This window comes from Anomaloglossus baeobatrachus, chromosome 6 (genome assembly GCF_048569485.1).
Source record: "Anomaloglossus baeobatrachus isolate aAnoBae1 chromosome 6, aAnoBae1.hap1, whole genome shotgun sequence".
In the NCBI taxonomy this organism is placed as follows: Eukaryota; Metazoa; Chordata; class Amphibia; order Anura; family Aromobatidae; genus Anomaloglossus; species Anomaloglossus baeobatrachus.
The window spans coordinates 432,638,725-432,662,537 of record NC_134358.1 but is presented as its reverse complement, the minus strand read 5'-3'; the positions used below and the strand labels follow the sequence as shown (position 1 = coordinate 432,662,537).

General features: G+C 46.8%; 1 protein-coding gene across 1 annotated transcript in view; it reads right to left on the bottom strand.

The window, feature by feature from the left end:
• Nucleotides 1–23,813, bottom strand: part of CPNE4 (copine 4) — a 796,320-nt gene that overhangs the window by 264,890 nt on the left and 507,617 nt on the right. The window contains exon 4 of the mRNA XM_075315205.1: nucleotides 18,199–18,270. Within this exon, the coding sequence (XP_075171320.1) occupies nucleotides 18,199–18,270 (72 nt within the window). The remainder of the gene's footprint in view (nucleotides 1–18,198; nucleotides 18,271–23,813) is intronic.

The following is a 23,813-nucleotide window of genomic DNA, read 5'->3' as shown; positions in this document are numbered from 1 at the left end:
CAGTAATGAATGCACCCGAAATTCCAAAATGATGCAATGTTTCGAACATGAATGGCCACCCCAGGCGGTCAAACGCCTTCTCCACATCCAAACTAAGAAGGAGTGCTTCACTCTCTGTCTTATTAACAACTTCTACTAAGTCAATGATCTTCCTGGTGTTGTCCCCCCCTTGCCTACATGGGACAAAACCCACCTGGTCTTTGTGTATTAGGTGAGGGAGCAGGACCGAAAGACGTAGAGCCAGTAGTTTAGTAAAGATTTTCAAATCAGCATTAAGGAGTGCTATGGGCCTATAATTGGCACATTCCAGAGCATCCTTCCCCGATTTGGGTATGAGCGTAATATAAGAATGTAACATACTTGTGGGTATAGGGGAGCCCGTGAGGAAGCTATTAAATAATTTAACTAAATAAGGGGTAAGTCGATCCGCAAATGCCTTGTAGTAAAAATATGTCAGACCATCTGGACCCGGTGATTTTCCATTAGGAAGTAATTTAAGCACCTCTTCTACCTCTTCACACGTGATTTCTTTATTCAGTGTGTTTGCAGCATTCTTAGTAAGAGTAGGCAGCTTACATTGCTCAAGAAAGGAGTGGATTAGCTACCTCTGTCTTCCTGGGTCTGCAGGAAGAGTGCTAGACAAAGAGTACAGTCTCGACAGATAATCCTGAAAGATCTTTGCAACCTAATTGGGTGCTCCCACTTTTTTTAAGATGGTGGAATCTGTCTTTCCTCACCAACTATAGTTTAACTGCTGTGTTGGTCTGTGGTCTCCTGTATCCCAGTCCTGCTTTTGATTATATTGAATTATTGTGGAGTGCTCACGTCTTATTCTTTCCTCACTGCTCTTATTTTCCTCATTTCCTCTTATTGTCTTATACGTCTATGTGAGTGTGCTGTGAGATAGAGTTTTGTTTTTCCGTTTGCCTATCTCTGATGGTTTTATCACACTCAGTCCTGGCCATCTCCTGGGGTAGAGGAGAAGGAGTATAAGATCAGGGCTGGTCAGGTTCGCAGGCTCAGACATCCTCACCTTCAGAGGTAACTCTGAGATCAGGGATAACTAGGGTCCTCCTAGCCCTGAGGGTCAGTCAAGGAGTACCGATCCCCTGCTTTCTCCATTACATCCATGAAACGTTTTTCTTATCTATAAATGAGGTATTTCAGGCGGTGGGCCAAACACTGATCTGCAGGAGTTTCTGCCTCCAGAGATTATTATAGATAAAAGTTACCATTTGAGACATGTAACTAACACAGAACAGTAGAACTTTGTCTCATAACAAACACACTAGCAGCTGCAGCTCTCACAGCTCTGCTGTATTGTAGCAATATTGTAACCCTGACTGTCTGTGAGATGGAAGATGAAGCTGAGAAGAACCTGCAGATGTGTCAGTTATAATCACACACAGCTCTGCAGTGAGAGCAGAGAGCGGCCATCACACATCACACTGATATCATCCCTTCTATAAAAAATAATCTCTGGAGGCTGAATCTTAGGTAGATCTCTTGCCGGCCCATAGCCTGGAGCTGCTCATTTACATATAAGAACAACATGGATCTTTCTGGAATAAGATATCAGATCGTAGTTATCAAGGTATCATTTTATTCAGCTTCCTATGACCTACATGCCCATATTAACGACTTAGGAGGGATGATTCTACTTACAGGTTCCCTTTAAAGGAAATATTTGTGAATAGAAACAAAAAAAGGAAAATGTCTTTATGAATACATTTCTAAAAACCTTTAATTAACAAATGGCATTCACAAATAACACCATTTTAGGCCTGCAACACACATCCGTGCCGCCGGCACGTGTTTGTCATTTTTTACACGTGCCGCCGGCACGGAGACACGTTAAGCAATGCTACCCTATTGGTAGCAGGCACACACACGTAAAACCACACGGAACGTGTGTCCATGTGCATTTGTACGTGTGTGCGTTTTTCAAAGCGCTGACATGTCAGTGTTTTCTCCCGCAGCACGGGTGTCACACGGCCCGCACCCGTACCACACGGGTGTAGTGTGGATGCGGTCCCATGTGACACGAGCCGGAGAAAACACACGTGTCAGTGGAAAAAAAAAAAAACATTTACTCACCTTCTCCAGCCCTCCTGTCTCTGCCGCTGCTGCCTCTTGCTGCCGACGGCCGCTCATTAATCTCATAGAATATTCACTTCACTGCCTGGCAGCAGCAGCAGAGGGGAGACGGGAGGGCTGGAGACCGAAGATCAGCACCACGGACAGCAGCGCAGACAGCAGGAAGGACCAGGTGAGTATGATAATTACCGGTTCTACGTGTGCTATCGCGGATAGCACACGTAGAACACACGTGTCCCGCACGTACCAGAGACACGTACTTACCTGCACGCAACACGCAGGGGAAATACGTGTCTCTCGGCACGTGCGTGATTTTCACGTGAATGTGGCAGAGGCCTTAGATTGTGTTTTTATCGAACATTTTAGTGGCAGTTTTTATTTTTCAAAAAAATCTTCATAACATTCTGTTATGGGAAAAAATAATTTTTTGTGGTTGAAAAACCTTATAATAACACATACTTTTTGTACACCAATTTTTCTGCATTTTAAATGGGTTAACATTACAGCCCAAAAGGTTTCCTCACTATCAATGGTTTTTCTCTAGTACAGTAGTAGTATATCACAAAACCCAGTACACCCATCACATTTTTGTAAATATTTTATTTCTTTTCATGGGAAAACACTGAAGATCTGACACTTTCATACAATATAAAGTAATCAGAGTACAGAGCTTGTATAATAGTGTAAATTTGGTGTGCCATCTAAATAACTCAACACGCAGCCATTAATGTTTAAACCATTGGCAACAAAAGTGAGTACACCCCTAAGTGAAATGTCCAAATTGTACCGAAAGTGTCAATATTTTGTGTGGCGACCATTATTTTCAAGCACTGCCTTAAAGGGTGCTTTACACGCTGCGACATCGCTAACGATATATCGTCGGAGTCACGTTGTTTGTGACGCACATCCGACGTCGTTAGCGACATCACAGCGTGTGACAGCTAGGAGCGACGATCAACGATCGCAAAAACGTCAAAAATCGTTGATTGTTGACACGTCGCTCCTTTTCATAATATCATTGGTGGTGCATGCCGCTGGTTGTTCGTCGTTCCTGTGGCATCACACATCGCTATGTGTGACACCTCAGGAACAACGAACATCTCCTTACCTGCGTAAAATGATTAAGGATTAGCTAGATAGGGAGAAGTGTAGTGTATTGTATAATAAAGCAAATTACAAAAGTGCTTAAGGGGTAAAGATCCAAATTTAGGAAAGACATTTTAGATACCAGACCAATCCTTTAATATTGAACCACAAATGTATAAAAATATTTTTTTGTATGGCAAAGATATCAGCCTGGAAGATCAAATCCTACTAAAATCTGTAGCATTTTGCCTTATTGATTGTTTTTCCCTTCTGCATTTTTATTTTATGTTGGGTTTGATCCAGTGAACATAAACAGTGCCCAGATTGATGCTTAGAACTTGACCCTGACAGCATGATAGCAATCTGTTCAATGAACGCACGACAAATGATGGATTTCTATTGTAATTCCTAAACGATATTTTATTGATATATAACAAGCGCATTACACAGACCTGCTAAAATGAATATACAGTATATCACAAAAGTGAGTACACCACTCACATTTGTGTAAATATTTTACTATATCTTTTCAAAGGACAACACTGAAGATATGACACTTTGATACAATGTAAAGTAGTCAGTATAAGGGTACACTCACACGAGTGTATAAATCGGACGAGTGCAATGCTAGAAAATCTTGCATTGCACTCGGCCCCATGTTAGACAATGCTGCAGCTCAGATCAGCGATTTTTTTCTCAGCCCTAAACGGACTGAGGAAAAAAAAAATCGCAGCATGCTGCGATTGTCTGCGAGAGCCATATCACTCGCACCCATTAAAGTGAATGGGTGCGAGAGAAACATCGGACTGCACTCGGATGTTATCCCAGTGCGGTGCGATATACGCACACGCTGGCAATGGAGGAGATGGGGGGATTAACCCCTCACGCTCCTTCGCAGTACTGTTACTTGATCGGAAGCATGGTTGTGGGAGTTTGGGGCTGCATGATTGCTGCTGGCTGTGGGGAGCTACAGTTCATTGAAGGGACCATGAATGCCAACATGTACAGTGACATAGTGAAACAGAACATGAGCCCCTTCCTTCGTAAACTGGGCTGCAGGACAGTATTCCAACATAGCAAAAATATCTCTAAGAGAAGCACTGCCTTGCTACAGAAACTGAGGGTAAAGGTGCAGAACTAGCAAACCATGTCTCCAGACTTAATTCCTATTGAGCATCTCCAAGCACAAGGTCTCTAATGCGGGCTTTACACATTACGATCTATTGTGCGATGCACGAGCGATCGTACCCGCGTCGTTTGTGCGTCACGGGCAAATCGCTGCCTGTGTCGCACAAAGTGGTTACACCGCCGTCATGCGCAATGTGTGCTACCCTGGGTACGATGAACAACCGGCACCATGTTAAATAAACAATTTTTTAAAACTCAGCGACGAGTACACGATTCACGATTTGTGAGCGATTCTGCGTCGCTCGGAGGTGTCACACGAGACGACGTCGTGAACGATGCTGGATGTGCGTCATGAAAACCGTGACCCCCAACGATGCATCGCACGATAGCTCGTCTTGTGTAAAGCCCGCATTACTCTGAGAGCATAAGTGACATATCACTGGAATCAGGGTCTCTGCCCCTACAGCATGCTGCTCTTACATGGAGTAGCAAAAAGCTGATGACAGTTTCCCTCTAACCAGGTTGATACCACTGTCAATTGAAGAAAGCATTCAGGTTGTAAAATGGTAAGGGAGTGGTTGATGAAAATGCCCATATGTTACATTGCATTTGTAGATCAACATCGCTCTCTGCTGGTGAACCAGATTTGCCAGGAACTGAACAGTATGAAGTGTGTGTTCTCGAGGGAAGAATTAGAAAAGGATGGTGGGTCAGGTGAAAACTGTGTTGCAGTTACAAGATATAAAAGAGCTGGGCATAAAAGCGGAGTTGGCGCCATGATCACTAGGGGGCAGAAGTGTACGCACTAGAACAGACCCAAGTCATCTGCAGTGGAAGCATCTGGAAGTGTACTGAGCCCAAAGAAGACCTGAGCCCTATGATTGCCAAAGGAACCCTGTGAAGATTGTGATGAGGAATATGCTGAGAGAATCCTGACAAAGGTGAGTCAGCTCTCACTGTACAATTACCCACTCGTCTGCACTCTAGCATAGAATTCCCCCAAATCTACCCTGCAACTGGCCAAGGTGACAAATCCTTCTCAAGACTCTTCTCTAAGAGGTCACGTGTAATAGAAGTGTAAGGAGGAGTCCCAGGAAAACCCATAGCTCCACAGCGCCTTCCCTGTACAAGCCAACTACAAATCACATTCTTAAGGAATAAAGTAACTGATCCAGCTGTATATCTGTTTGTAACCATATCTTATCTGTAACTGTACTTCTGACATATATATTCTGTAAATTCCATCTTGTATATAGTTTATTATCTAATGTGCCCCTAAGGCGATTAAATATATAATTTAATCTCTGGCTGTTCTTTTTTTTTCAAATTTAAAGTTTTATTGATTTCATAAGAGAATACATTGATAAACACATATCCATATCAAAGAAGATGATTCATAACATAAGCTCCTGCGACACCTCATCGCCGCAGACTTTTCAACAGCATCTAAATAATTATAAGTATACAAAGTGACCAAAAATTGAGAGAAAAACAGAAAAGCCAAAACATGGCACCTGTCTTAGCACACTCTAAACATCAAAAAAAAACTGGAGGACAAAGAGTAAAGTGCAAATATGTTTAATAAAGAGCAACTGGCACAAAAAGAGAGGCTGGGCTCTTATTCATGTATTTATGTCTTTACACTCAATCTGACTGTTCATTGGCATCCATTTAGCCCCCCTTTGGTGGCTAAACCTGTATATTTGACTATAAGCTTTGACTTTGTTTGACTATTTTACTCTATCTTTGCAGAGTTTGTTTTTTACCAGCACCTGTATTAAGCATTGTTTACTAGTGATACTTGGATCCTATTTTAGTTTTAGGCCCTGTGCGCACTTACCGGATTTTGCCGCGGATTTTTTTGCGGTTTTGCTGCATGTTTCGCTGCAGAAAATGTTCATAACATCTCTGCAGTGAATCACCAGCAAAACCTATGGGAAAAAAAATCCTGTGCGCACTAGGCGGATTTTGACAGCTGCATGTGTGTCGCCCTGGGCAAGCCAGGGGACACAGGTCACACACCACCACACCCTACATCCCAGTTAGGAACACCAAAGCTAACCAAAAATCCTTGTTGCCTTCCTCCAGAGGGTGATGATTCACACCAGGGGGTGGGCCAGGCGGTTGGCTCCGCCCACCGAGGAGTTCACAGCTCTGGAGGCAGGAGAAACCAGGCAGTGGAGTCCAGAGAGGGACATGAAGGAGTAACAGGAGATTAGCCCAGGCAGGGCTTGAGTAAACAGCTAAGTGAAGGAGTAAACAGAAAGTAAAGTGGTAAAGGAGGAAAGCAAGAGTGGTGACAGGAAAGAAAGAGAGAGAGAAAAGCCTGAAGTGGTCCAGCTGTGTGTAGGACCGGGTCAGCAAGGTCAGCAATGACGGTGACTGTCCAGAAGGGTGACTGTTCGGGAGTTCCTGGAAGGACCGCGGACGGGTAGTGACCCGGCGGTCTGGAGCAGCAGGCAAAGGACAGTCAGCACCAGGGCAGGGGCCTCTCGGACCCTGGCAAGGCTAGGAGTCGCCATAATTTGCCGAATCCGTCAGTGAAGGGGACGTCGATCCCCCAACAACCAAGTCCCGATTGAAGGCAACAGTCTGACCATTAAGGAGGAACACCGCCACCGCCAAGGCACCAGTTCCTCAGGGCCAGCGTCTGCGGGCAAAGTAGAGCTCCTCCGGTCCAGCTTGAAGCCGGGGAGCGGGTTACCGGTGGGAACCCATCGCTACCAACTTAGAAACAACAGGTGCAGGTCAGAGGGACATCACCGTTACCTACTGGGAGAGCAAGTGCAGCCGTCCGTGGGAACCGTCTTTCCAGCCGTGTAGTTTACCGTAAAACTGTGTCAACGTCTCAGGCTGAGTGAGTACCACAGTGCCGCAAGGCACAGCGCTGCCCCCGCGTCCCTGCGCCCACCAGGCCCTGCATCTCCCACACCATCACCGGGTCCCGGGATCACCAACCCCTACCCACGGAGGGGCAACGCAACATCTCGCTGCTATACACCATCGTCCCCGGGCCCATAGAGCAGCGGTGGTGAAATCACCACAACCGTGGGTGGCGTCACGGACAATAAACAATTCCCACACCCAACAACCCCCTTTCACTCACGGGCGAGGAGTGTCGCTCGAGAACTCCCGGGATGCGGCCCACGGCTCGAGCCACCACTGAGCAGCAGCCGCCGGACCCGAGCAGAAGGGGTGAGCGTAGTGTGCTGACACCCTCCTCCCCGCCCGCGATACATGTTTTGCTGCGGGATTCCCGCTGCAAAAACAATTGCATGTCAATTCTTTTCCGCACATCGCTGCGGGATTTCACTCCATTGACTCCAATGTAATCGTGAAATCCCGCAGGGAATAACGTAGGCAGCAAATTCTGTGCGGTTCACTGCGTTTTCCTGCGTTATTCCCTGCGGTATTTCGCGGTTTACCTCCGGTAATATACATTGCTTGCCTGCGGTTTTGCAGGGAAGTGATGTCATTACAGGAAGAGGAAGCGGAGGAGAGAGTAAACACACACAGATCACAGACATCACAGACATCACAGACATAGAACACAGACACATAGAACACACATAGAAAGCAAACGGAAATATAGAAAACAAAACACGTGTGCTCCGATGTATATTTACCGTCCAGCCGAGGTAAGCACACAGCGGCGGCCCGGTATTCTCAGGCTGGGGAGGGAGAGGGGCAGGGTTAATGTCCCCCGCCTCACTCCCCCTCCCGCAGCCGAGAATATCAGTCTTAGCTGCCCCGGGACTGTCGCATGCATTATGCGGCAGTACCGGCGTGTCCCCGGCTCTTCTTGCTGCCGTGTAGCAGTGGCAGTCAAGGTAATACAAGGAGTTAATGGTGGCGGATCACCGCCATTAACTCCAGGCTTGATCATGGCAGCGTCTATGAGACAGCTGACATGATCAACCCGTAAGTAAAGTGAAAAAACACACACACCGAAAAATCCTTTATTTTAAATAAAACACAAACAAGCTTCATTCACCCTTTTATTAACCCCTCCCGAAACAAAGCTCCGACGTAATCCACAGGTCCTGCGCTGCTTACATCCAGCCGCAACTGACACTGTCACAGCGCTGAATGAATGCAGCCTCGCAGCGAGACAGCAGAGGTAATTACCGGTCATTTCCCACAGCCAGTAATGTGAACTCACTGCCGACCGTGGGAAATGCAGAGTGCTCACAGGGACTCTATCTATCCCTCTGTCTATCTATCTATTCTTATAATTTAATTTTAATTTTTTATTCATTTATATAGCGCTATTAATTCCACAGCGCTTTACATACATTGGCAACACTGTCCCCATTGGGGCTCACAATCTAGAGTCCCTATCTGTATGTCTTTGGAGTGTCAGAGGAAGCCGGAGTACCCGGAGGAAACCCACGCAAACACGTGGAGAACATACAAACTCCTTGCAGATGGTGTCCTTGGTGGGATTTGAACCCAGGACCCCAGCGCTGCAAGGCTGCTGTGCTAACCACTGAGCCACCGTGCTGCCCTATTCTTCTATCTATTCTTCTGTCTATTTCTCTATCTCAGAATGAAATTACTTTTTTTTTTTCTTCTTCAATGTGCTTTATTGCATTGAATGCAATAAAGCACATACCAACCCGCACGTGGCAAAACCGCGGCAATACCGCGAACAATGCCGCGGTAAAACCGCGGCAAACCGCATGTGGTTTTCCGCGTTTTTTTACCGCGGGTGTGGTAATCTTTGAATACCTGCGGAATTTTCTTGAGAAAATTCCATTTTCCAGTGCGCACAGGGCCTAATATACTGAATGTATCTCTGTTACCTCAGAGTACACACTCTTATCATAGTACTTATCTAGTGCTGGTTCTTATCATCTGTCTATGTGTAACAATTGTCAAAACTTCACATCATGCTTTATATGTATAGAATGCCTTGTTCATTTTATATGTATTAATTTCTGACCCAGCCTGTCAGTTATTTCTTCTATTTGTGCCCCATATGTACTTGTATCTTGTACATTCATCTTTTATCTGCTGGCCTGTTTTGCCGCTGATCTTTTTGTGCCAGTTGCTCTTTATTAAACATATTTGCACTTTACTCTTTGTCCTCCAGTTTTTGTTTAAATAATTATATGGATACATGGGAAATAATTTTAACCAAAAATAATAAAACAAAGAAGAGCGGATAAGAGAAGAGGCAGGCACGATATAGAGAGAAGAAAAAGTAAGTCAGTGGAGAAGGAGGAGAAAGAAAGGGTAGAACACGGCGGCCGGGTCTAATGCTATGTTCATTTGGCAAGGACCTATAGGGGGGTTGATATATGATTTCTGAGAGTGGTAAATGCCCTGGGGCCTGTTTTCCGAAGATAAAATTAGTTCAAGAAATTTTGGACCAGATAGGAATGATTCCCACTGAAACCATTTTGTGGCCGTCTCTACCATCTGGCCTCGTGAATGTACCATCACCATCTCCATACAGTAAATCACATTTACCTCAATCACCCATTCATCTAGTGTGGGGGGGTGGTATCCTTCCATCGTCGTGGAATCACTGTCTTGGCGGCCTGAAGGAGATAGCCCAGGAGAGATTTCTTATAGGCCTTTTCCGACACTTTAAAGATGTACAATAAAACTGCCTTTGGGCGACTAGGGACTATAATCCCAGTGACCTTGTGTATGGGCGCTAGTACCTTGTTCCAGAAGGCCGCCAAGCTCGGGCAATACAACCAGAAATGGGACATGGTGCCTCCCTGCGCTCCACAACGCCAACAGATATCAGGTATTTCAGGGCACCACACATGAAGGGATGATGGGACCCTGTACCATCTAGAAAGTACTTTGTATCTGGTTTCTTGCATCCTTGTAGTGATCACGGATCTATGGGTAAGACGAAAACAACACTCCCACTGATTCCCATCGAACATCTGGTTGAGTTCCACTTCCCATGCTGCACAAAAGCGGGGAAGGGACCCTTCCGCTGTGCATGTCATGATCTTGTACACTTTTAAGATCACATGACGCACACCAGAAGACACAGTACAGAGGTGTTCAAAGGATGTTTGGGGTAGAGGATGTGTCACGGCAACGCCTTGTGAGGTTATGAAATGTTTGAGTTGGGCATATTCAAAAAAGAACCGCATTTTAAAATTACGATTTTCCACAATCTCTAGGAGTGGTAGAAGGGTTCCACCTGGTGCCACATGAATCAGTCTTAGGGGGTTCTGCCTCGAGTTTCCCAGAAAATTATTGGATGATGCCCCAGGCAAAAAGTTGGGGTTATCGGTTAATGGCATGAGGGGCCCTCAAGACTGAAGCAGGCGGTTGCGTATTGATGTGGAGTGTACAATTTTCAATGTTTGTTTGGTGCTATAGGACATCTCAATCTTATGTTTGGTAAGAAATGGCCACGTCCATGGCAGTGTCGGCACCAATAAGGGGCACAAATCATGTGCCAAACAGACCAAGAGCTTAGACCCAAAGCTATGTAAAAGGTCCAGAACTCTAGCGTGGGCGGCTGCCAAGTAGTACCGTCTACAGTCAGGTAGCCCCACTCCTCTCGCATTCTTGGTCCTGGTTAGAACGTTACTCTCGAGATGAGAACGCCTCTTTAACCAAACAAACTGATGGAATAAGCGCTGCATCTTTACCCAGTAGGCCGCCGGGATGTAAACCGGGACCGTCTGAATCAAGTACATCAGTTTTGGCAGGGCCGTCATCCTGAGTGCGCTAACCCTGCCGAACCATGAGAGAGTACCCCGTTGCCATGAAGCTAAGTCTCTCTCAAGCTTTGACAGAAAACCTTGATAGTTTAATTGAAAGAGCCTGGACAAATCGGATGGGATGTTGACGCCAAGTATCCAATACTGCCGTGGGATGGCCACTTGAAGGGGAAATTTGGTTTTATAGCATTAACTGTTGTTTGGGACAAAGAGATATTTAGGGCCTCTGATTTAATCGAATTTAATTTTAAAGTTGGACCACTTACTAAAGCGATTTAGTTCCAGCATTAATGACGGAAGAGATGTGAGGGGGTTGCGCAAATATATAAGGAGATCGTCAGCAAAGGCGGCGCACTTATGTTCCCGATTGGCGACCCTAAGTCCCTGAATATCAGGATTGGCTCTAATGGCCGATAACAAATGTTCCATGACTAAGATATAAAGTAATGGTGATAGGGGGCATCCCTACCGGGTCCCGTTATGGATGGAGAAGGGTCGCGACAGAGTGCCATTGATTTTAAGACATGCAGTCGGTGAGTGATATAGGGCCATGATCTTAGACGAAAAGGCTGGCCCCAGGCCAATGTGGGTCAGCATCTGTGAAAGTGACTGCCAGGAGACTCTGTCGAAAGCCTTCTCAGCATCCAGGGATAGCAACATCAAGGAGAGTTTTTTGGTATGTGCGTGTTGGATCAGATCAAGGGTCTTTATTGTACTGTCCCTTGCTTCCCTGCCCGGGACAAAGCCAGGCAGGGAATCAAGTCAGGTCGAATGGGGCCTAGACTATTTGCCAAAAGCTTAGGATAGATTTTTAAATCTACATTAAGGAGTGATATTGGTCTAAAACTGCTACACGCAGTAGGGTCTTTTCCAGACTTGTGGAGCAGTGCAATATGGGCAGTTGTGGAGTGAGGCGGGAATAGGACAGTATCAGATATTGAATTGAAAGAGAGAAGCATTAAGGGTGCTAACTGATCTGCGAAGGATTTATAAAATATGGCGGGGAACCCATCAGGGCCGGGACTCTTATTGCCAGGTGTGTCGCGAATCACTGCCAAGATATCCTCCAATGTAAATGGGCCTTCCAGGTCTTCTATTGTGGAGCTATGAAGACATTTAAAAGGTGAGGGCATTGAATGGCTCCATCACTCGTCTTAAGTGGCTCGCTGGGCAAATTATATAGCTTGGAGTAATAGTCGTGAAAGGCATTAGATATGTCAGGGGTGGCGTAAAGCAGTTTGTCGCGTAAGTTTTAATGCATGGAATGAGGGTACGAGCTCTTCCTTCTCTCAAAGCATTGGCCAACAATCTGCCTGGCTTATCACCGAACTCATAAAACCTCCCCTTCCCCACCTGTATTAGGTGCTTATATGAGGAGTCTAGCAGTTTCATGACCTCTGTCCTAGCTTGTAGATGTGCTTGCAAATTTGTGGCTGATAATGCTTGCTTATGGATGAGCTCTAGCTCAGAAACCTTACGGAGCGCTCTTACTATGTCCTGGGCCTTTTCTTTTTTAATGCAGGACCCATGCTTGATAAAAATGCCTCGTAGGACGCACTTCAATGCTTCCCACTTATAAGTGGGGGCTGTGTCATCCACTGAGTGGTCCTCCATGAACCGAGTGATAGAAGTCTGAACATCGGTAACGCAGAGCTCATCCAGCAGCAGTGATTCATTAAACCGCCACGACCCCCTAGGGGCAGAGAGAGAGGGAATGTCGATCGCACAATAAACCGGCGCGTGGTCTTACCACAATATCTTGTCCATCCCAGTATGTTGAGTCCAGGGGAGAGCATTATGCTGTATTAGAATGTAGTCTATACGACTATATGAATCTTGTGAGTGGGAATAGAAACTGTAGTCCCTGTCAGATGGGTGTTTTAATCTCCACGTGTCGAACAGTTGAATACGTAATAGGGCTCTTTTGATACATTTGATGGTAGTGTATGGAATGCTGGATTTCCCTTTGGAATTATCCAGTGTTGGGTCAAGGGTAACATTGAGGTCGCCACACATAATTACTGTACCCTGAATCAGGGGAATCGCGGTGCCGAACAGACTAGCAACAAAATTATCCTGTCTTTGGGGCATACGCATTTATTATTGTGAGTGTTGGGTCCCCAACCCTCAGTGAGAGGATAATATATCTTTTAAGGCTATCTGTCGTGCAGTGTAAGATTTGATGTGGGAGGGACTTATGAATGGCTATCGCCACAGCTTTGGAACGGGATTCTGGATTGTCTGAGAATACCCAAGTCTGGTAATACTTATTTTTAATAGTGGGGGCATGTCCTTGTTTGAAATGGGTTTCCTGGAAGCACACTATTTTCACCCTACGTTTATGGAAGTGGTAGAGGATCTGTGCCAGTTTCTCCGGAACATTAAGGCCCTTGGCATTAAAGGAAGCGATAGTTAGGTTCGCCATCTGTAAGAAGATGAGACAATTAAAGTACATGAGAGATAAGATCGAACAAGAGCAACCCGGCCGCCGTGAATAGGGAAGAGGGAAAACTTAGGGTGTGAAGAATATAGCAGAGAGACCAAAAGCAACAAAAAAAAAAACAGCAGGTATAAAGACCCTGCATATTGTTCTAAATCCTAACCAACGTTCCTAGGGAGCATGTCCGCCTTACCTAGGCAGGACAGAGGATCCCAACCTATTTGGGGTAGAGAGATGTCAGACATAACCAAATAGAGCTCTAACTATGCTTTAAACATTAGAGATAACCATAAACTCCTGCAAAAGTATCAAATGCTTATGCAATATGGACGATGAATAAACTTTAAGGCAACATGTGAAAGTCATTTAACTTAGATAACTGGGAACAGTACATGTCATCTAGGTACGCGCGGCTTTTGAGCTTGCCTATGTCAACCGCCGAGGGCGGCCAGCTCCGCGACCACGTTCACCTCTCGTGGGTAGTCCCTTGTTGAACTCTGGAGATGGGTTTGGCCTGGGAATCATGGTTCTTCCCCTTGGGGCCCAAGGTTGTAGTAAGGTGGTAGGCCATGTAGAGATGGAAATTGCGGGTAAGCCCAAGCTGGAGGTAAATGATGGGAGGCTGTCTGGAGAATGTAGGACCCACCACCTCGAGGCTTTCTGCACCGATAAGGAAATGGGGAAACACCATCGGAACAGGAGGCCCTTTTCTTTTAGGACATCTAGAAGGGGCTTCAGGGTGGCATGCTGGGCTAAGGTGTGTCTTGAGAGGTCCAGCATTATGTGGATGGTGGAACCATTGTATGATAAGTTCTGTTTGCTTCGAGCTGCTTGCAAAATGGCTTCCTTAGCGGCAAAAAAGTGCACCCTGCATACAACATCTCTTGGGTGAGGGTCCTCTGGTTCCGGAGGCCGTAAGGCCCTATGGGCTCTATCAAGCTCAAGAGGGGTGCCTAGTGGTTTTTTTAGCAGGTTATTAAAGATTGATATGAGAACAGAAGGAATATCAGGAGCAGCAATTGACTCTGGGATGCCCCTAACACGTAGGTTATTCCTTCTGTTTCTGTTCTCCAGATCATCTACGTGCTGTTGAAGGGCAAATAATTGCTTGGACTGATTCTCAACTGTCTCTTGGATAGATTGAATAGAAACCTGGGAAGATGATTGCTGCTCGGCAAGGACATCAACCCTGTGAGTAAGTGAGGAGAGAGCAGTCCGCAGTTGGGCGAATTTCTGTTTACACTCTGCCACCACTTGATTGGCCAGTGCTGCAATATCATTCTTGGTGAGGATCGCCTGCAGCAGGGATCGCGAATCTGCCAAGAATGCTGGACGGTCCTCGCCCCCTGAAGCAGCAGTATAGGACGTTTTGGGATATGCCCAAAAAGAGTCCTGTAGGGCTGGACCATATATTATTTTCTGTGTACCTTGGGAGTTGTTTGTGCCACCCCACACTTGTGGTACAGCTGTGAGCCAAAGTGGGGATGACCCCGGCACTATGGGCCCACCATTCATGGGTATTGATGTGCCTCCTTCCTATTCCCCACTCGGGCCCGTTGGGCTATCTGCCCAGGAGGATCCCGTGGACCACCTATCCAAAGGGACGGGGGATGACTCTCTCTGTGGGATCTCCCAGGACATGCCCATAGACATAGGAGGTTTGTGAATTCCTCCTTCCTCCCCACCTCTCCTCAGGGCCTGTGGGGCCTCTGGTATGGGAGTGGGGCTACGATTACTGCCATGACGCCCAGCGTGTGCCCTTTTCCCAGGGTCTCCCTGCAGATCCGGTGCCTTAGGGTAATATACCGACAGTCCAGCGGGGCTAACAGAAGCCCTCTCCTCCCCCCCTCCAGGGCACCTGTATGCGGGACTTCTGATGTCTTCACTCCCACGCCGCGGCACAGCGCCGATACTTCCAGTGCTTGAGGCTGCAGCAGTGACTCCGCGCCCAGGCCTGGGCACACGTGTGCCGCGTTCCTGGAGGACGCAGCAGCTCAACCTCCACATGTGCCGGCCGTGGGCGAGCCTGGTAAGATCTCCGGTCCCGGCAGAGTCACGGTGGTGCAGAACATAGGCGGGGCTTTGGCTACAGACACTGTAACATCCAGTGTTGGTTGGCCGGTATGTTCCACAGACTCGTGGACGCCATCTTGACATGGCGCCGCTGGTTTTTCCACATGCCCCATCACGGGGCTGCTGCTGTGTCCCGCCGCCGGTGAGAACTTGGCTGTGAGTCCGTCCAGGTCACGAATGTTCCTAGATACCTCCTCCATCCTCTGGACCTCCAGATCTTCCATGATGACAGGCTCAGGGTCAGGGTCAGGGTGGGGCTCAGAATCTGCAGGCTGCAGCTCTCGCCCTGGCTGCTCCGTTACTCCGGGCTCCTGTGAGCGGATAAGATATGAATCTATGTTGCTCTGGGAGGTAGGTGGACGTCTTGGAGTGCGAGAATTGTTCTTTTTTGCTGCTGATTTGCCCATTTTACAGGGATATGCCGGTTTTATGGTGATTTACAACGAGGAGCTCAGGGAAGCAGCTTCCTCATTTTGCCATGTCCAGCTCCGCCCCACCTCTCGCTGTTCTTTTATCTTGATTTCCAAATCCCATGTCTTTGAGTTTTGCTTAGTTTTATAAGCTACTGGGGACTTTTGATCCTGCACACTGACCCTAAGCCCGGCGTCTGAGGCAGTGCAATAGACACAGGTATGTGCATCACTGCCGATGATGATGCTGGGACAGGGGCACATTGAATAGCATGTTAGCACGCCACTGTGGTTGTGCTAACATGCTAAGAGGGTGAAATAAGAGCAGGAACTAACACCCTTGCGACTAGTCCCTGTGCTCATTAGCATATCAAAAAGGATCTTTAGAAATACTTTTTCTAAAGATCTCTTTATGTATGTTACTAGATACAGAGACGCTTAGGCAGGGATTAGCAATGTGTGCCGCCCCCGTGGAAGCAGCTGAGCTGCTCAGATCCAAGTTCGCTGTGGCTCGAGGGTCTCCGGACCCGGTTTTGTGCGGCAACTCAAATGAAGGGGGAGTATGTACAGGGGAATTTAGATATAGTTCATGATGCCACCCGTGGTGTATGGTAATTGGGAGTACCGCCGCTGCCGTTAGTTGTACCCAGGGTGATGAAGTGGGCGGAAAGATGTCGTAGCCCTCCACAGGTAGGAGGGATGCCCCGGGACTCGGTGTGGGATGCCGTGGGATGCAGGAGTCACTCTCGTACTCACTCAGTCAATAAGCAGATGCTTACAACTGGTAAACCAACTCTCTGGGTACCGCTGCCTTTGAGGAGAGTTCTTCCGGGTCCCGTCCCCTATAGTGTTGCCAGGTAATCCATGACCTGCCTCCTGGCACTAAGTTTAACTTCAACATGGTGGTCCAGTAGTATGAAACTTGCTGGGCCCTGCTCCCCACTGTGGCTAAGTGTGGCAGCTTGCTCTCAGGGCTCACGCTTGGGATTTTCTGGACCATTTGGGCTTGGAAAGTCCTATCCCCCTCGTTGTGCTAATGCCCCAATTCTGAACCAGGTGGGAACAGATCATAAAGGCTCCGTTCTCCTCAGGTGAATTGTCAGATTGCCTGAAGCTACTCCCCAACCTAGGGTCCGTGTACCCCATCATGCCTTAGGTCCCAGACCGGTGATAGTGCTAGGCTGCTGGCTGTCCTCCCAGGTCCAGGCACCTCACCACAATCCCCTACGACCGGGGGTCCGACTCTACTAGATCCAGACTACCGTCTGCAACATAGACAGCTTCTCTTGGGAGCCACCGCTCCCGACCTCCTCTCACTGACCAACCACTAACTAACTCACTACACTCTTCACCTCCCCTCCCTGACCCCCCAGGTGGGCGACTCTATTCCACTCAAGCCATCCACTGGTGTGCCTGGTGGGTGTGGTGCAGGGTGTATCTAGAATTTGATTTACTGTTGGAGGCAACACTGACAGATAGAGGCCCAGAACCATGAGGGACTTGGAATACTGCACGGAAGGGCAGTTTGTACAGTAACCTGTGACGACCTGATAGTCCAGGGGCATCACATTTGCACCCAGAACGGCTTCTGGTTCTGGGTGCCTATTGTACCTGACAGATTCCCTTAAAACAAAATTTTTTTTTAAAGTTTACATTTTTTTAAAAGGATAAAAAACTTGAGCTTCTATAAATATGGTATCTTCATAATCTTACTGAACTGCAGAATCAAATTACTGGATCATTAACGCACAATCAATGAGTTAAAAACAAAATTTGTTCACAATTTCACCAAACTATTTTTTTAGTACATTGTATTGCAAAGTGAATTGTGGCATTCAAAACTGCATCTTGTTCCACGCACACACCCCCCTCCCCTCATAACGAAATGTCGATGGAAAAATAAAAAAAGTTATGGCTCTTGGAAGAAGAGAAGAAAAAAAAATGCTAAAATGTATAGGGAAGGGGTTAAAAGGTCATATTTTTGCTGTCAATGTTACAGAACGGTATATTAAAAATTCCTTGTATTTAAAAAATAAAATAACGGTGATACTTCGGTATACTAAAGCCAAATCTGTAAAGCAGTAGCCAAACATATTTTCTCTATTAGCAAAGTAAAAAAACAACTCTGCCCAAATAAAATGATTCCAAAATCTATCTACTATATATGGATCTTAGTAAAGAGCCCAGTTAATTATAGTCTAATTACACACCGCCATTATCTTTCCTATTTTTGTGGCGGTGTGAACTTCAGTAGCAGTCGTACCGTTATAGATGATTTCCCCGCTGTGTTTCCATGCTTCAGCAATGACTTTGACAGTTTCCTTTGTGACACAATCTACAGAGAAAAAGAAGAAAAGGAGAACATATTACGCATGTAAAATAGATATAGCTATTCATCTTAATAGCTCTTCAGTGAGCTTGTCACAACAGAAAAAAAAAATAACTTTCTACATCACCCTATTATCTTACATGAAAATTATCTCAAGTATAAAAAGATGTGATTGAAGAATAAAATACAATATTTTTATTCTGGCTTGTTTTATGGTAGAACAGATAAAATTCTGTTTTCCGACGAGAAAGTAATAAATATTATGTAAAAGTAGAATCCTTTTCAAAGACAGAATATGGAAAATTGCTCCTGTAGAACAGATAAGCAACAACATTATTTCTGGCTATGATAGATCAGACTGGCATCGGAGTTTATTGTATTGTATATGTGTAAAGCAGGGGCACGGGGCGGTAGTGAGGGATTCCCTCTGGTAGGTGCCCTGGCCCCACTTCATAGGAAAAGTGTTGTGACCCTGGCTAGGTGGGCGGGCTTTAGGACTTTGGTTGGTATGCACCTGTAGGCCGTATGCTCTTGGTGTGGGCTATTCAGGACCAGTTGTCCAGAGTTCAAGTAAGGACACCACTGTTTCTTCATAAACAAGATTTTACTGAACAGTCTTTGGTGGACGACCAAGCACAATAAGTAGTGGGCACATAACTTATTGGATGTTTTCTTTACACAAAGTACCGCAAGACACAGCTCATCAATGTTCACTTTAGATATTACTATCCCAGTTATTCCCAGACCTTCTGCCACAACCAGTCATATCACAAAAATACCATTCATGAGAGTCCCTCTAGTCCACATGTAGTTCCACGTTCTCGCAGCAACAAGGAGTAGCGATGCTCCAGGATCTGCCACCCCAAGACTGCACTCTTGTCTTACATTCACCACCGTTTCGGCCTGTTTCCTTTCGATCTGTAAGCTACCTAGGGCCTGCTACTAAGCATCCATCCATAAACCCTACCCAAAAAGGATCACTTTCGATTCCTTCACCAGTCCCAGATTGACTGCCGGTTTAGTCTCTAGGTATAACCACCTTCTGAATCTACTTAAGCACACATTTAGTGTCTTCAGGAGTAGCAACTCGAAGAGCTAATGCAGACCTTTGTCCACTACAAAATGCCTATAGTGGGCATATGAGAATCACAATTGGACTATGGAAGTAGGTGGTTGCAGGGTATGTGCATGTAGCGCCCCACAGGACCTAAGGGGTTACTCGTCACCAAGCCAGTGGTTTTGTAAGGTTGCTATGACTGGCCTGACCCGGCTTTGTGGCTCCATTGGCTACATGTAAAAGACGAACAAGCGGGTGCTATGTGTAAAGGGGGATGGAAGGAGAGTGAAGGGTTCCCTGGGAAGCATGTCACCCTTCCTGCGACTTTTCCTCTTCCGAGAGCGGTGTTGGATGGGAATGGGGGATGCTTTGCAGCACCACCCGTGGTGAGCGGCCAGGAATTACCCACTGCTGCGAGATGTTGCTCTCCTCCGGAGCTGATGTTAACGCAGCCCAGAAAGTCCAGCTCCCCACAGGTGGAGCAAGCCCCAGGGAGAATGAGGGTGATGGGGACAGCTGATAGCGCCAAAAAGCAGGCGGCCGCACCGGCAATGACAAGGACAACACTGGGGCTGTGGTTTTAAGTTCCTTTTACTCACAGTTCTTAAAGGTCCCTGGAGGTGCCGCTTTCCGCCACCATGGATGGACTCCAGCCAGTCCTGGGTGAATCAGAGGCAATCACCGGTGTCTGTGGAAATGTGTGAGACCTTCCTCCTTGCACTGACTCCCCATGGCCTGAAGCAACTTGGGGACCCCGCTGTCCATGCTAAGTGTCCTGTCCCGTCCCATATGCAGGTGACGTGGGTCCTCACCGTGGGGCCTGGCTGTAAACCCGACCCTGGATCCTATATGTCCTGGAAAGTGGGTGGTGGGCGATGGGACATGAAATCCCCAGCCCTGCAGATTTGTTAGAGTCCATGAAGGTTTTCCCAACCGAGGGCTCTGCACCCTGACTGCGCTGGCACTGTGGGAACGGTTAGGCTCGACCTCAGCTACCATGTCTCCTCTGTCTCACCAACTCCACTGGTTGCCTCTCACCCTATTCCAGTCTCATTCCTGCAGATTCCGTGCTGTGTTGTGGCCTATGGTCCTGGGACAATGTCCACCAGTCTCCCGTCCCCAGGACGAGCCTTGCTCTTCTTCCTCTATTAAGGCTGTCTGCCCTCTCCTGCTCCCAGACTGAACTCCAGGAAAAAAGGTTTGTGTGTCTCTCACTCACTCAGTGCCCCCACATTTGGGGTGATTCTTAGTGGCTGTTACCCTGGTAACCTGGACTTCCTTAGATTGCCTGGCTTACAACACCAATGATTAACTCCTTCATCACCCGAGTCCAAACATTGCACCTTAAATGAAATGCAATACCCTGTGGCGACTGAAGCCTCAGGGGTGCCACATGCACACCGAGTTAAAAATTGCTGAAAAAGTCTTCCAATGCATTTCTATTGTAAAACTACTTTGCTGGTCATTTGTTCAGACTTTTATGCATTTTTGCTACTTTAGGGTTTTGGAAAATACCTAGAGGGAAAAAGGAAAGCAAAAGTCACTTTGTTAAATAGGCTCCTGATGAAATTTGCTCCAATCTAGGTACTGTCCAATCAAATGGCTGCAAAAAAAAAAAAAGTTTCAGGAAAGGAAAAATATCTCCAAAAACTGATCATAAAAAGAGCCTTTCTTAAAGCTGCTTCCATTAAAATACTTGTACTTTTTTATCTAAAAAAATCTCTGTGGGCTCAAAAGCTAAGAAGGCAAACTAGGGAAGCAATGTGATGCTCCGGGGAATGTTTTGCTAGAAAACCTGGGTTCTTTTCTTCATGTGGAAGTTACTTTGATGCCATCAGACACAAGCTACCCAAACATAGTACAGACCATCAACATCCTTTTATGGCAATTGTATTTTCTAATGGTATGGGCTTATATGCAAATCAAGATATTCCAGAGCACTGCACAGATAATGTCACCATTCCCTATGCCCATTGGTGATCACAATCAAGTTTCCAGACACAAGTTAACAACAATAAATTAGGAAGTCAATTTACTTGCAAGAATGTGTTGGGCGCACACATGGTGGAAGAAACAATGCAAATAAAGGCGCAAATACAGTCGTGGCCCTAAGTGTTGGCACCCTTGAAATTATTTCAGAAAATGAAGTATCGCTGTCAGAAAATTATTGTAATTACATGTTTGTGTTAGGCCGAAAACACACTTCCGCTTAAAAAACGTACGTGTGTCACGGTCCGTTTTTCGGGTCCGTGTTCCATTTTTTTTGGGCGTTTCTCCGGTACGTATGGCATCCGTGTGATGGCGTATGCTATCCATGTGTGCGTGTAAAATGTCCGTGCGTGTAAAATGCCCGTGTATGTGTACGTGGAATGTCCGTGTGGAATGTCCGTGTGTGTGATGCACAATGTCGTTTCTACATGTTGGCTGACAGCAGGCAGAGTTGCTCGATGAGAATGAACTCGGGTGAACTTCACCCGACTTCATTGTCATGCCGCGGCTCTGTCTGTGTGCCGCGTACTGATTAGCGGTCACCCGTGAAGGACTCACCGGTGACCGCTAATCCCCTGAGTGACTGAAGTGAGCAGCCCTCTCTCTTATACTTACCGTTCCCCGATCTCCGGCGCGGCGCTGCACGGCTGTTTTTAAAACTCCGGCAGCTTTTACTATTTTGAAAATGCCGGCCGCTCATTAATCAATCTCGTATTCCCTGCTTTCCACGCCCACAGGCGCCTGTGATTGGTTGCAGTCACACACACCCCCCATCCTGAGTGATAGCTGTCTCACTGCACCCAATCACAGCTGCCGGTGGGCGTGTCTATACTGTGCAGTAAAATAAATAAATAAATAACTAAAAAAAAACAGCGTGCGGTCCCCACCCATTTCAATACCAGCCAGATAAAGTCATACGGCTGAAGGCTGGTATTCTCAGGATGGGGAGCCCCACGTTATGGGGAGCCCCCCAGCCTAACAATATCAGTCAGCAGCCGCCAAGAATTGCCGCATACATTATATGCGACAGTTCTGGGACTGTACCCGGCTCTTCCCGATTTGCCCTGGTGCGTTGGCAATTGGGGTAATAAGGAGTTAATGGCAGCCCATAGCTGCCACTAAATCCTAGATTAATCATGTCAGGCGTCTCCCCGAGATACCTTCCTTGATGGAGGATCCAGCGGTGGCCACGAGTTACCTCAGTGACAGCTGAGCAGATCGCGCGGCTCTCTTCAGTAGCTTCGTGGAGCTGACAGGAGCGGCGGTGTCTGCTGCAGCTCCTGTCACCTTCATGTAGCAGAGCTGGATGCGATGCTGGACCTCCGTGGATTACGCCGGACATGGAGGTGTTTTTCGGGCTTAATAAAGTGGTGAACGAGGGTATTTGTTAGTGTTTTTTATTGCAAATAAAGGATTTTTCAGGTATGTGTATTTATTTACTGTAACTTACAGATTAATCAAGGAAGGTATCTCGGGGAGACGCCTGACATGATTAATCTAGGATTTAGTGGCAGCTATGGGCTGCCATTAACTCCTTATTACCCGAATTGCCAACGCACCAGGGAAAATCGGGAAGAGCCGGGTACAGTCCCAGAACTGACGCATATAATGTATGCGGCAAATCTGGGCGGCTGATGACTGATATTGTTAGGCTGGGGGGCTCCCCATAACGTGGGGCTCCCCATCCTGAGAATACCAGCCTTCAGCCGTATGACTTTATCTGGCTGGTATTAAAATGGGTGGGGACCGCACGCCGTTTTTTTAAATTATTTATTTATTTTACTGCACAGTATAGACACGCCCACCGGCAGCTGTGATTGGGTGCAGTGAGACAGCTGTCACTCAGCGTGGGGAGCGTGTCTGACTGCAACCAATCACAGGCGCCTGTGGGCGTGGAAAGCAGGGAATACGAGATTAATTAATGAGCGGCCGGCATTTTCAAAGTAATTGTTGCCGCGTATTCTCTGCACAGCTGTTCCTCGCCGCGCTGGTGGTCGGGGATTGGTAAGTATGAGCCGGGGGAAGAAAAAGACCGAGCGCCAATGTAAGTATGACTGAGAACAGCAGGAAAAAAAGGTAAGTAGACTGACTTTAATAAAAAAAAAAGAAAAAAGATCGCTCGTTTAAAAACGCACACGGACGAAACGTGCTGAACAAGGACATACTCCGTGTGCGGTCCGTGCAGGCACGGACTCATAGACTATAGCGGGTCCATGCCTGCGTGCTGCCGGCCAAAAACGGACATGCCGTCTGTGTAGAAAACCGCACACACGTACTTACCACACGGACACACGTTCCGTGTGATTTTACGTGTGTGTACCATTACCCATTGAATAACATGGGTCTCCGTGTCTCCGGTACGTGCAAAAACGTACCAAACACGTACTGGAAACACGGATGTGTGTTGCAGGCCTTATACACATGTTCATTTCCTTTGTGTGTATTGGAACACCATAAAAAAAAAAAAAAGAGAAAAATGGCAAATTGGAAATAATTTCACACA